At 35.3% G+C, this 15,001-nt stretch overlaps 1 protein-coding gene across 1 annotated transcript in view; it reads left to right on the top strand.

Annotated features, from left to right (window-relative positions):
* Positions 1–12,645, top strand: part of LOC149842263 (CMP-sialic acid transporter 2-like) — a 62,019-nt gene extending 49,374 nt beyond the window's left edge. The window contains exons 9-13 of the mRNA XM_089999033.1: positions 10,192–10,313; positions 10,409–10,468; positions 10,547–10,595; positions 12,158–12,252; positions 12,353–12,645. Coding sequence (XP_089855159.1) covers positions 10,192–10,313; positions 10,409–10,468; positions 10,547–10,595; positions 12,158–12,252; positions 12,353–12,404 — 378 coding nt within the window. The 3' untranslated portion in view covers positions 12,405–12,645. The remainder of the gene's footprint in view (positions 1–10,191; positions 10,314–10,408; positions 10,469–10,546; positions 10,596–12,157; positions 12,253–12,352) is intronic.
* Positions 12,646–15,001: the final 2,356 nt, after the last annotated feature.

Here is a 15,001-nt window from a genome sequence, read left to right as displayed (position 1 = left end):
TTAGGTTCAAAAATTTGAGTAATCATTAGAAGTATATTTTGCTAAGATAAATATCGGTTAGTGTTAATTGCCTACACTATTATGTTATGAACAATTTGTGTTAATTGAACAGTCTTTTAATGTTAACAGCATGCCTCTATACAGTTTGTGTCAATTAAATACCTTGGTGTATGCTGACCAGTTAATAGAATTGTATACCCTGTGACATTCTGATTATCATACCCCATTTTCTAGCATACCCTGTTATCCTCTGCAGTGGAACAATATTGCAATAGTATGGCCTGCTTCCGCCATATTGATTTTTTATTGCACCATTATGAATTTCTTTCACAGCTTTGATTTTCTTGAAACAATAGGAATTGACTTCACTTGATTTAAATAACATTGACTATTGGATTTTGTATTAGGTTACACCAGATCGTTTACTTTTCCTTACTTATGAATGATTGATATAGCTTCTCTTGAATATCTTGTACTATTAATATGATTACAAAGTTTGTTGGTGGAGGTGCATACATGATGTGAATGCGTGCAGCCCTGACATATAAATTTCTAGATCCGGTTTATGTGCTTGTATGGGGATGATAACTCATGCTATGAATGAAAGGTTTCACGTATCTACATGATTACTTATGAAACTATGGATGAATGCATGTGTGTTAAGTGATTACATAAAAGCACTTACACATGAATGGTCACACATGCATAGGTCTGTGGAAGCTCATGCACATTGTTAAAATGGTATGAATGAATGTGCATTTGGAATTATGTTGGTATTATTGCATACATTGCAAGTTGTTATGATTTTTGCATTCGATGCATCGATGGCCTAGATGGACCATCATCGGCCTGGAGAGCCGTGGGTTTGGTTTTCTGTTACTTATGTTTTTAAATGCATCACTTGAACCACATAAAATGGTTTGGCACATTACTACACTGTTCTACTGGTTTATACGGGCTGGAGTCCCGAATGGGCCCCTGCAAGGGAGGATGCGGGGTTTTCACTTTACTTTTGCATATGTGTGGCAAACTTAAAGAAATGGACTTAATTAAAAATACAATGAATAAGAACAGTGTACTATACATTCTGGGATATCTCATCTGGAGTATGAGAATCTTAGATATCCGGTCTTGGGGAGACTGTGAGGATACAAAAACTCCGTGTGCGTTGTTGCCCCTGAACCCGATATTGAGGTTCTTCTCCTGGCCACGGTTTTAGGGAGAATCCGCCACTTTACCCGGGAGTGGTGTGTTAGTCACAGCTGTGAGTTTATGGTACCAAGGAAGTGACACTTGTGGGCGTGGGGTGTCCCTTGTGTCCCCGACATTAGATGTGGAGGTCTAATGTTCCGATGGATGGTGTTGTTTCCTGATATCGGTCGAGGGCTAAGTTGGAACCCAGTAATAAAATACAAATTGTGTGTTAAGCTACCCTGGGAACCTACTTGACCTCGGGGTTTGTACCCGTTTGGTGTATCCGCGGGCCACGGTAATTAAAAAGAGGAACTTAAAGATGTGTGCATCTAATAGGGCATGCATATGGAAAGATGGAACTTAAATGAAAGATAACAGAAGAAATCATGCATTTTCTGTTATGCATTAGATCATGCATGTTTGAATCATTCTTGATATCATGACATCATTTGGTGGTAGCATACGCTTTACTTCGTGAAATCATGCTGAAAGGTTGGTTATTTAGTTGTTGATATATGACACTGTTTACTGTTATTGATTGGTGAGTAAATGAAATCATTGGTAGTTATGGAAATTTAGATGTTGAAAATTTTATATCTGCACTCACTCAAATCACTGAATGAATTCTTATCCATGTTCTTTCTCTCATCTGGTTTCTTTAGAAGTAGTTGTGCTCAGAATTTCGGTTCTGACACCCTACTTTGTTGGTTTTTCACAGGAAATGGTGAATAGTGAAGTTGGACATGCATCTGGGGATGGATGAGTTATACTTGGACTTGTCAGCTTCAGTAGAGGATATTGTGGCTCTTTCTTTTGTCTTTCAGTTCTTTTAAATTCTGAAATTGTTACTTTACTTTCAGTTGAAGAAAACCTTGTCTTTGAAATTTTATTACTCATTAATAAAAGAGTTTTAGTTGGTTGATATGGATGATAATTGCAACTTCGTTTGTGGTGGATGAGCTATCCAATGGAAAGTAGAACTGTGAGGACCCCAGATCTCTGGGAAGGTTTATGCAACTCTTTAGAAATTTTTTTTTCCGCATTTTTAAAAGGGTCTGGATTGGGGTCGTTACAGATACCGTATAGGTCTAGGTAATCTTTAAATTCTTTTGAAAAAAACTCTCCCCTTGAATTAGTGCGAAAAATGAAAATATCATTCTTAAATTGATTTTTGACTAAATTGTGAAATATTTGAAAATGTGAGAAAACTTCAGACTTTTGCTTAAGAAAATAAATCCAAGTATGTCTCGTAAAATCATCCAAAAAAATTACATAATACACAAAACCACAATTTGATATAATAGGTTCTGGTCCCCATACATTCGAATGTATTAACTCAAGTGGTCGAGAAGAAACAAAGGTTCTTTCTTGAAATGATAATCTCTTCATTTTACCAATAATACAATTTTCATATGTAAAATTTTCAAAATTATTTTTTTTTTCATCTTTGGAAAAAACTGAATTTTGGATATACTAAGATGGCCAAATCTCTTATGCCATAAATCCAAATCCAATTTTTGAACATTGCAACAAAATGTATTATTGGGTATTTTCAAAAAAATCATGTAGTACAAGCCTCGTTCTCTATGACCTTCCCCAATCAACTTCCCTGACTAGCGATCCTGCACTCGACAACCACAAGTGGAGAAGGAAACATTACATCTATGGTTAGATAATTGAGAAACGGATAAAAAATTTAAGTTTAGTTTATGAATATAACTAATTTTTGGAATATACAAGTCTTTTTAAGTTTTGAGAAATGCTTTCAATTTTTTCTGTTCCTTTTTGAAATGAAATGAGGATCTTCCAAACACGAACTTAGATCCGCACGAGAAGGTGTCTAAAAAGACACTAAAGCATAACCCTTAAAAAGGGTATAATGGGAAATAAAAAGAAGAAATTAAAAAATATTCTTTATTGATATGAAACACCAAATGCTTAAGAAGCATTGGAATAAAATACAAGAGGGGATGCACCCCTTTATATACAAGTGGGAGAGGAGAGCTCTTAAGGAGCTCTCCTTGTAACCGTTGGACTAGTCCAACGGTTACATTATTAGTTAAGTTCCAAGTGGAACTTAACTAATAATGTAAGTCTAGTTCTATTAGAACTAGACTCTTAAAAAGCTAAAAAGAAAATAGCAAAAAATACCAAAAAATAAAAATAAAATTACATAAATATATATGATAATAATATGAATATTATTATTATTATATATATATTTTACATTTTAACACCCCCCCTCAAACTTACGGTACAATGAACAAAAGTTTGTCTAAGAGGAAGTGAAATCTGGGATCAACAAGAGGCTTTGTAAAGAAGTTTGCTAACTGATATTCTGAGGTAACATATGACAGATCAATTGTCCCATATAGATATTTATCTCTGACGTAGTGACAATCCATTTCAATGTGCTTGGTGCGTTCATGAAATGTTCTGTTGCTTGCAATGTAGATCGCACTTTTGTTGTCGCAGCACATACGTGAAGCTTGTGTTGCTTCTGCTCCCATATCAGCAAGCAGGCGTCTGAGCCAAACTACTTCCATGGTCGTGGTTGCAATGACACGATATTCGGCTTCTGTGGATAAGAGAGAGACCTTTTGGTGCTTTTTGCATTTCTACGATATAAAAAATTCACCTAAAAAGATACAAAAACCAGTTGTTGAGTGTCGGTTATTGGGATCACCTCCCCAATCAACATCAGTGTATGCAATTAAATCAAGTGAGGAAGTAGAAGACAAAAGAGCCCTCTCGAAAGAGAGGTCTTGAGGTATCTGATGATACACAAAACTGCTCCCATATGAACCGATATGGGAGCATGCTGAAACTGGCTTGCTGTGTGCACAACATGTGCTATGTCTGGTCTGATAATGGATAGATAGGGAAGAACTCCGACTAGCTGTCTGTAAGGAGTAGGGTCTTCAAGGAGTTCTCCATCATCAATCTTCATTTTTACATTGACAACTTCTGGAGTATCTACTTTCTTATCATCGGTAATGTCAGACCTGAAAACAATATCAGAAGCAAATTTAGTTTGAGATAGTAGATAACCCCTAGGAGAGTAAACAACTTCAATGCCTAAGAAATATCTTAATAAACCTAAATCAGTCATTTCAAAATGAGATTTAATAAGGTTTTTGATGTTTTCAACTCTCTGTTTATTGCCTCCAGTGATGATTATATTATCTACGTATAGAAGAAGCACAATGATCCCTGCATCAGAACTCTTAATAAACAAAACAGTGTCAGTCAAGGAGAAGTGAAAACCAATATCAATCATAACATGACTAAACCTGTCATACCACGCTTTGGGTGCTTGCTTAAGGCCATAAATAGCTTTTTCCAGGCGAAGGACTTTACCCTTAGGAATATTGAGACCGGAAGGGGCTTCTATATACATTTCTTCAACTAGGTTTCTATTTAGAAATGCATTTTTGATGTCCATATGAAATATGAACAATTTCTTGATGGAAGCTAAGGCAATTAAGGTTCTGACTGTTGTCATACGAGCAACAGGGGCAAAGGTTTCTTCGTAGTCAATGCCATATTCTTGGGCATAACTTTTGGCCACAAGACGAACTTTATATCTTTCAAGAGTACCATCACTCTTAGTTTTAACCTTGTAAACCCATCGACATCCTATAGGTTTCTTCTCAAGTGGAAGGTCTTGAATAGACCATGTAGAAGCTTTTTCAAGTGCATCTAATTCAGTTTTCATGGCTTGTACCCATTTGACATCATTCTTTGCTTGATAGTATGAAGATGGTTCTTCATATAAGTGAATTAATGCAATAACTGCCCTATATGTGGGAGAGAAAGATTCGTATGACACAAATTTTCCTTGAGGCCTTGAGACTCGAGATGACCTTCTGGTTGAAATTTCAGAATATCTTTCAAGTGCACATGGAAGATTAGGCTATCATCATCTTGAATATTGTATACTAGTATCTCTATGAACTTCTTCATTGTCAACATTGTAATCAAGGTCAATAATACCTTGATCATCATCGAAGTTATAGTCATGATCATATTCATCAGATTTTGATGTTAGATCTAACAAAAAAGAGTACTCTGTGGCTTCCTTTGGTTTTTTAAAATCAAAGAAGCTCTCTTTTTTTAGAAAAGAAACATTTCTTGATACATATAACTTATTATTTTTGAAGTCAAAACACCTGTATCCTTTTTTATTTTCAGCATATCCTAAAAAGGCACAAGGAATCACACGGGGAGAAAGTTTATCATTTTTGTCCGTAAATATGAAACATTTGCATCCAAATACTCTTCGTCTAGAGTAATCTGGAGAAAGGTTCAAAAGTTTTTCGATTGGTGTTATATTTTGTAAAGAAGAAGACATTCAATTAATCAGATAGGTGGCAGTCAAGGCAACTTCTGCCCAGAATTTTTTTGGGACTTGATTTGCTATTAATAGAGTCCTAGTGGTTTCCATAATATGACGATGGTTTCGTTCTACCAGCCCATTTTGTTGGGGTGTATATGGAAAAGACCTTTGATGTGTGATGCCATGCAAGTTAAGGTAATTTTTAAAATCTGTGGACAAAAATTCTCTCCCCGAATCTGTGCGAAAGATGAAAATTTCATTTTGAAACTTGTTTTTAACCATATTATGAAATGTTTGAAAGTATGAAAATACTTAAGACTTATGTTTTAGAAAGTAAATCCATGTATGTCTCGAATAATCATCGACGAAGATAACATAATAAGCAAATTCTTCTTTAGAAATTATCGGTGCAGGACCCCAAACATCCGAGTGAACTAATTCAAGTGGTCTTGAAGAGACAAAAGTTCTATTATGAAATGGTAATATTTTAATTTTGTCAAGAATACAATCTTTACAAGTAAACGTTTCAGAATTACAATTTTTTTCTAGATTTGAAAAATGGTGGATTTTGGCTATATGAGGATGATCGAGTATTTTGTGCTACAACTCCAACTTCTTTTTCTGAATGTTATAACAAAAAGCTTTTTTTGGCATTTCCAAAAAAATCCATGTAATAGAGTCCTCCTTCTCTGTGGCCTTCCCTAATCACCTTTCCTGACTGACGATCCTGTACCCAGCAACCATGAAAAGAAAATGAAATATTACAACCATGGTCAGATATTTGAGAAACAGATAATAGATTTAAATTTAGTTTGATAATAAATCTTACTTCTGAAAAAAAATTCTCAGTTTTATGGATTTTTTCAAAATTTTCTATTCCTTCTATTTCAAGAGAAGTTTCATCAGCTGTAAAAGCTTTTAACACACTTGTTTTATTTTTAACACATTCGGATAAACTTTTATCATTTGGGGTCATATGAAATGAAGCACCAGAGTCAAGAAACCAAAGGAAGTTACCTGGATCGGAAAAAGATGAAGCAACTGCCCCAGTCAAAGCTTCTGATGAGGAGGAAGCTCCTTTGATGAGAGGTTGGAGAATCTCCATTAGCTGGGCCATAGAGACTGGTGCATCTTGATCTTTGGGCTCTGATCTAGCAATCACAACTGTCTTTTCTCTAAGCTCCTTAAGCTTAGGACACTGAGGCCTGTAGTGTCTCGGTTCATGACAATGATGGCAGATAACCTTTTTCTTGTCATAATCACCACCTTGGCGGTTAAAATGGGGTGGTCTATATGATCGTACATGATTCCCTGGTCTGAATACTGCAAGAACAGAATCATCTTAAGCCTTTGGAGTATATTTCTTGATTCTGTTTTCCTCCATAGTTAATTCCTCTATAGTGTCGACAATAAAGGGGACTTTTCCTCGATGAAGAAGAGTCGATTTCGTTGACTCGAATTCCGGTCTTAGACCGTTTACAAATTGATAAAAATGCTCCATATCAAGTTGTTTTTGTCGGAGCTCAATATCTTCTGGACAATGTCATTTTGGCTCTAGAATAGCCAATTCACCCCAAAGTTCGGATAATTCATTATAGTATTCTCGTATAGTTTTGTCACTTTGGGTCATTGATCTAACCCTTTCTTGAAGATTGCACACATGTGCAATATCTTTTAGGGAATACATATTTTTGAGATATTCCCATGCGTTATCGGCATGCTCAAACTTGGCAAGACTAGAACATTTCTTTATGTCAACGCTGTTGATTAGCCATGACATAATTTTAGCTTGCCCTATTCTCCATTCTTTCCAACTCTTTTCATAGTTGGCTAAGGCTTTGCTTTTTTCCCCTTCGGTCAAGGGAACTTCTTTATCACCTTCTATTTTGGTGAGAACAAGTTTAGGTTCCGAATCAAAACCATCTACTATGGCCCACAACCCTTTTCCTCATATGTGGTGCTTCATTATTGAAGCCCACATTACATAATTTGTGTGGTTTAGCTTCATGGGTATGATGGTGATTTTATCTTGATCATCCATTTTTTATAAAAGTGATAAAACAAGGAGAAAAAGAAATAAAGAAAGAAAAAGAGAGGGTAAGAGAAAGTAAACACAATATTTTGATGCAACGAGCCTTTCTTTTCTCTCCTTCCTTCAAAAGAGGCTTTAAAAACCCCAACCAAGGTGATAAAACACCTTTGCAAGCTTGGCACAAAAAAAGAGGCAAGAAATCTTCACGATGTAGGATGAACCTCGCTTTGATACCATGAAATGAGATGGGGATCTTCCAAACACAAACTTAGATCCGCACGAGAAGGTGTCTAAAAAAACACTAAAGCATAACCCTTAAAAAGGGTATGATGGGAAGCAAAAAGAAGAAATAAAAAAATATTCTTTATTGATATGAAACACCAAATGCTTAAGAAGCATTGGAATAAAATACAAGAGGGAATGCACCCCTTTATATACAACTGGGAGAGGAGAGCTCTTAAGGAGCTCTCCTTGTAACCGTTGGACTAGTCCAACGATAACATTAATAGTTAAGTTCCAAGTGGAACTTAACTAATAATGTAAGTATAGTTCTATTAGAACTAGACTCTTAAAAAGTAAAAAGAAAATAACAAAAAATATAGAAAAATAAAAATAAAATTAAATAAATAAATATAATAATAATATGAATATTATTATTATATATATTTTACATTTTAACACTTTTGTTTCAAGAGATGTTCCATCGACAGTGAAAACATTTGACCCACTTGAGTTATGACATTCGGATAACATATCACTATTTGGCCTCATATGAAAAGAGACACCTGAGCTAAGAAGCCAAAGAGATTTATCGGGATCGTAGAAGTCGAAGGAAGATACCACAACTTTAGTGAATGAAGATGCTCATTTGAGTAGAGATTGAAGAACCTTCACTAATTGTGTTAATGACATGTTTCCAATAGATGGTTCACTCGACTCCTGTTGAGGTCCAATAGAGGCAACCTTTTTCTTATAAGGTTTCTTCAATTTAGGACAATATGTTTTTACATGTCTCGATTCATGACAATAGTAGCAAATAACTTTATTTCTTTTGTACTCATTGCCTTGCTTCTCATCATTTGGCTTTCCATAGTGTGAGGGTTTGTAGGTACAAAAATAGTTTTTCGGTTTAGATACGACTAGAACCGAGTTATCATCACTCTTAGAGATTCTCTTTTTAAGCCTATTTTTCTTCATACGTTAATTCTTTTATTGTGTCTTCTATCTAAGGGACTTTTCCTCAACGAAGAAGAGCAGATTTGGTGAATTCAAACTCCGATCTCAATCTATTAATAAATTGGTAAAAGTGCTCCGCATCTATTTGATTTTGACGGAGTTCTGTGTATTCTGAACAATGCCACTTTAGTTCAAGAAGAGCCAACTCTTCTCATAATTCGGTCAAACCATTATAATATTTTCTAATGTTTTTGTCTCCTTGAACCATATTTCGTGTCTTATCATGTAAGTTGTACACATGTGCAATATCTTTAAGAGAATACATCCTCTTAAGATAATCCCATGCATTGTTTGCATGTTCGAATTTAGCAAGACTTGATCACTTCTTAATGTCGACGCTACTAATGAGCCAAGACATAATCTTGTCATGTTCCATTCTCCGTTCCTTTCACTTTTTCTCATAAGTGGTCATTGCCTTATTTTTCTCAACCTCCGTAAGAGGTATCTCTTTCTCACCTTCTACTTTGGTAAGGATTAATTTTGGGTTTCAGATCGGTCTCATCTACTAACCCCCACAACCCTTTTTCCCATATAAGGTGCTACATAATTGAAGCCTATGTTACATAGTTTGAATAATTGAGCTTAATGGGGTTTATGGTGACATTTTCATTTATTTTTACAAGGGTAAAAAAAGAAAATAATGGAGAAATAAGAGAGAAAAGAACAAGAGTAACGGTGAAAGTCACGAGCACTCTACCACCAAGCAAATGCCACAAATCACGAGCACTTCAAATAGAAATTGCAAGAGAGCTTCAACACTTTTAAATTTGGAGTGGCATGCTTCCCAGTGTACGGCAAACAATTTCGGCTTGATCACCATGTTCTGATATTATGGAAGGAAATGAGCTCCTCCGAAGATGTTCACTAAACCACCAAAAGTGGACACTCAAAAGAGTTTCACCAAAATATCAAAATGAACACACAAAGAACTACAAATAGGTTCACTTACAAACACCCACAAAGGGGGACAAGAACAAAAGATAAAAAATAAATATTTTTATTGATCTCAACGCATAAAAGAAGCATACATTTGAGGTGGGGCTTGGCCCCATATATATACACAAGAGAAGGAGGCCATAGGGAGTCATTGGGACCCCAACAGTTCCCTATGTTGTCTAGTCAACATGTGTTGACTAGTTCAAATGCAACCAAAAAAAGGAAAAAAATGTAAATCTATATATATATATATATATAGATTTACATTTTTTAACAGTGTTGTACCTGTGATCTTGCTTATGACCCTACCTTTCTGCTTTATATGTTCTTCTAGTTGATTTGAATATAGAATAACTTTTCCTTTCCTCCCTTCTGCTGTAATAATTGATGCTTCCAATTGCAGGATTTCTTAAGTATTGCTTTTTTATTGTTTAAGTATTGATTATTTCTTCAGGCCATCATTAAGAAGCGTCCTTCAAGAAATATAAATGTGCAGAACTTTTGGTTATATGTTTTCGGCATGATATTCAATGTTGCAGCAATATTCATTCAGGATTTTGATGAGGTTATGAACAAGTAAGTTTGAAGAAAATCTCTTTGGTGGCAAGCTCTTAGTAGGCATCTAGTTCTATTATTTATTGTTTCAGCATTATAATGGTTGTGTATTACAGGGGCTTCTTCCACGGTTATTCACTTATTACAACTTGCATGATACTTAATCATGCACTCAGGTAATTTTTGAAGTCTATGTGAGAAGCATTTTCTGCACTATGATTTGATCTTAACAAAGCCATTGTTTATCTATACAGTGGAATTGCAGTGTCCATGGTAATGAAGTATGCTGATAATATTGTTAAGGTAAATACCATATTCCGTCAACTTCTATCTGAATGTGCATTGGCATGTGTGTGGTGCTATCTATGTCCCTATGCGTCCCTTAATTTTGCCAAAATCTCATGTGGTAACATGTTTACAGAGATACATGCCTTCTGGATGAAAAAATAGTTTCTGCAACACTATGGTTTATCACTGTAATTTATCATGGTCCAATATTTATCAAAGGAAATGTTTGGGGATACCTGTGATAGATTACAAAAGAATGGCACTACACATGTAGTCTCTGATTAGAATGGTTTAAGAAATACAGTGCTTAATTCTGCATGATTATTTTTCAGATTTATTATTGTGAAACAGAAGTGTTTGAAAACCCAATGACTCAAGAACCAACTTGTCTGCTGTTGACTCGTGACTTGGGTGTGTCACCTTGGTGACTTGGCCGGGTTTTGTGAAGGAATACTGCATTAATTATCATATGAATAGCCAAAAACCTACAGAATGACTATTACTTGTAAAACTAAGCTATGTTTACTCATTTAGTAATAAGAAACCTAATAACTAAGCCAGTGTTTAACTGTATATTGCGTGACCTACATCATGACTAACTATCGAGATCAATGATCAAAACAAAAATAAAAAATCAAACAAGCATTAAACTTCAGACATTGAGAATATCAATTAATAGTATCATAGTTTAAAAAACACTTGTAATATATATATATATATAGCGAAGGGGGGTTTTTGGGTTGTTTTTCCCAAATCTGACCGCACAGATGTGTTCAGCATGGTCAATTTGCTAGGAAACGACACTTGGATTGTGTTTTTTCGATACAAAAAACATGATTTTTGAAGTCTTGAATATTTATGATATTTATAAAAATTTTACACTGTCGATTTTCAAACCTTATAAAAACCTACCTGCACGTCGGAATTGAATGATGCAAGAGTCCATTCCTATAAAGTCAAATATGTGGAATACATCTGTACTGTCAGATTCGAGAAAAACATGAAAAAGAACCCTTCAAAAGCCCCGTAGGCACGGATCTGTGTAGCCTCTCTCTCTCTCTATATATATATATATATGTATATATATATATATATATATATATATATATATAGAGAGAGAGAGAGAGAGAGAGAGAGAGAGAGAGAGACCCAGTTTGACTCAACCGTGACTTGACTGCTCATAGTTTGGCTTGGCCTGGTTAACATTATGACTCGGCCTTGTCTTACGTGGTATTGCTGGTTCTCAGGTTCACTTACTGGGTTAAGTTAACCTACAAAATGAATGAGCTGGGCTGAATGGAACAAGTTAACAAGTTGACTCTCCAGGTTCTAAAACATCAAAATGGAGTGCTGCCTATGTCACCCTTTATCATCACATCAGCATGTTATATTGTATCGAAGAGTATAATTAAGGAGAGATCAGGATCAACATAATTGGCATTATGGCAGCCTAATTGGATTCTCTCTCTTGTTTTTCTTATTCCATTTCATTTGTGTACACTTGCAGTTTTAACTGGTCTTTTTTTCCCCTTTGTGTGTATGTTTGCAGTATTAACTGGCTATTATGTATTCTACAGGTGTACTCTACTTCAGTCGCGATGCTTTTAACTGGTGTTGTATCTGTATTTCTTTTTGGTTTTCATCCGTCTCTTACATTTTTCCTTGGGTCTACGTAAGTAGCTACCTTTAGTTCTGATTGCTTCACCTCCTTTTACTTTTTGGTTTGGACCAACAAGCTCATTCACCATCTAATTTCCTTTTGTTGTTTCCAGGGTTGTTTCTGTCTCAATTTACTTGCACTCCATAGGGAAGATCCAGAGATGATTTTGGTTTGCTATTTCATGCAAGCTTGTTTCCTTTTTTTCTTTTCATTCTTTAGCTGCATTTTGTTTTCACATTGTAGCTAACTTGGATCTAAAAGCAGTCATCACTAAAGCAATTCTTTTACCAGATAAGAGACTCCCATAGGGACAAATGGCATCATCACCGTCATCGTTAATATTGTTATTTTAGATAACGAGGCTTGTTTGAACTCTTACTAAACTGATCCAAACTATGTAGTTCCTTAGAAAATCTTCCACTATCTTTCGTTTTGGCTGCTATAGGGGAATTATCGTAACCTGGTTAATAATTTATTCTTCATATTCTGAATTTATGCTAAACTGTCAGTTTGGGTTAGAATTTCTGCTTAATGATAATCCAATCCAGGCCTATCCCTATTAACTTATCGGGATCTACTTCAGGTGGTATAAGTCCAAGTATTTAGAGTAGGGTTGGGTAAGACCCAACACATCGACAGCCTACGTGAGAGACTTCCCATAACTTAGCTATATAAATTATTGCACAACACTCATTTTTCTGTTCCAACTTCACCGATTCTATTGGACCTCTCAGTAACGAGTTCTACAGCAAAACAAAAGGAAAGTTGTTTTTGTTTTACATTTATTTATCTTCTTGCCCTATTTTTTTTTTAAAGGCACCTCTTGCCCTTTTTCATTAAGTATCCTTTAAGACAGGACATGCCAGCACTCTAATTTTCATGCTTTCCCAAAACAAACATCTTTCTTTATTCTCTAAGCCGACTTCTGCTAATCCCAGCCACTTGAACGACTACCAGAACTGGAGATGTATTCTCTGATCCACCGACCGATAACTGAACTAGCTTGACTTAACTATCCCAAGTGCCTACTGTATTACCCGCTAAACTGACAAAAGCCTAACTTGTCATGGAAGCCCAATTCCAAATCACTGATTTTGTATTACATTGACTGGTTATTTGGTTAACCTCAAGAATGTGAACTTATATAGCAGTTCAAGAATGCATCTCTGGTGATTTCTTTGCCACATCTAATTAGGTAGTATGGGCCCTTAGATTAGCAAGTGGAGAAACTGGGATCATATCAACAAATATATATAGAGGACCACTAGAATATGTAACTGGAAATATGTGAACTGGATTATGGGCTGAGATTTTCTTGGTTTTTTTATTTTTATTTTTATATTTCACCGGATGTGATGTAGAGGCTTGGTTTTATAGAAACAGACTCTTGGATCATCCGATTAGGATGCTTAAGGATCTTTTAAGGCTTGAAAATTAAGGGCTCAGAATTTTTGTAAATATTCAAGCATCCAAAACTTATATTTTTTAAATCAAAAATATATGATCCAACAATAGATTCCTAGAAAATGGACTATGCGAAATGCATTTGCAGGTTTGCAAAAAAGGCATCGGAAATGCTTAGTTCACACTCCGGTTCACATGTTTTCAGTTAACATATTCTAGTGACCCTATAAATATACATAGTGATTGGTAGTTGTTCGGACGTTAGGTTCTCAATGAATGAGCTCAATGGGTTTTTCAGCTTTTTTCATTTTATTTATAAATTCTGACTGTACAGATGTGATCTATGTACTTGATTTATAGGGATCAACTCTTGAAGCGCTCTATTCTGACACATGGGTGGGCTTTTATAAGGTTCGAAAAATCAATGCTCCAAAATCTTTGTAAAATTTTGAGGCTCCGAACATCATTTTTTTCATCAAAAACACATGATCCAGGTGTGGATTCTTTGTAAATCAACCATACCCAATACATTTATAGGGTCCGAACTGCGTAAAAGACACCGAAGCCAAAAAACACCCATTGACCACCTAACAGCTACCAATTTCTCTCTCTCTCTCTCTCTCTCTCTCTATATATATATATATATATATATATATATATATATATATATATATATATATATATATAACTGAAAATATTAGGCTTCATTTTCTCGTTCTGAACTGCTAGATGTGTTTAGCATGCTCGATTTAGTGAGAATCGACTCTTCAATCATGTTTTTTTTTTGATGAAAAATGTATTTTTATGAGCTAAAAAAAATTGATGCCTTCGTAGCCATTGATTTTGGATCACCCGAAAAACCTGATGCAGGTCAGATTCCGGTGATCCAAAAGCGGGTTCCCACTAAACAAAAACTATAGATCACATCTACAGTGTTAGGTATGAGAAAAAATACAAAAAAACTATGATTTTAAAGGGGGCCACGAGGCCGAACCAATATATATATATATATATATATATATATATATATATATATATATATATATATGAAAATGGATTGGTGCTGAACCTGTGCCTAATCCTGCTCGTTGATGGACAGTCAATGCACAAGAAATGAAAAAAATGCTAAACAATGCAAAAGCATGCAAAAAAACCTTTTAGCGGTGTTTTTGAAGCGCTGCTAAAGGTCCCAGTTCTGGTAGGACCTTTAGCCAGACTCAAAATCGCCACTAAAGGGTCACAAAGATGCACTTGACATTACAAATTGCGTAAAAAAATGCTAATCAGTGCAAAAGCATGCAAAAAAACCTTTTAGTGGTGCTCAAAACTGCCGCTTAAGGATCACAAGAATGCACGA

Source organism: Nuphar pumila, chromosome 3 (assembly GCF_984573655.1).
Source record: "Nuphar pumila chromosome 3, dmNupPumi1.hap1.1, whole genome shotgun sequence".
NCBI lineage: Eukaryota > Viridiplantae > Streptophyta > Magnoliopsida > Nymphaeales > Nymphaeaceae > Nuphar > Nuphar pumila.
Note: the sequence above shows the minus strand (reverse complement) of the source record. Positions and strands in the feature narration are given on the sequence as shown.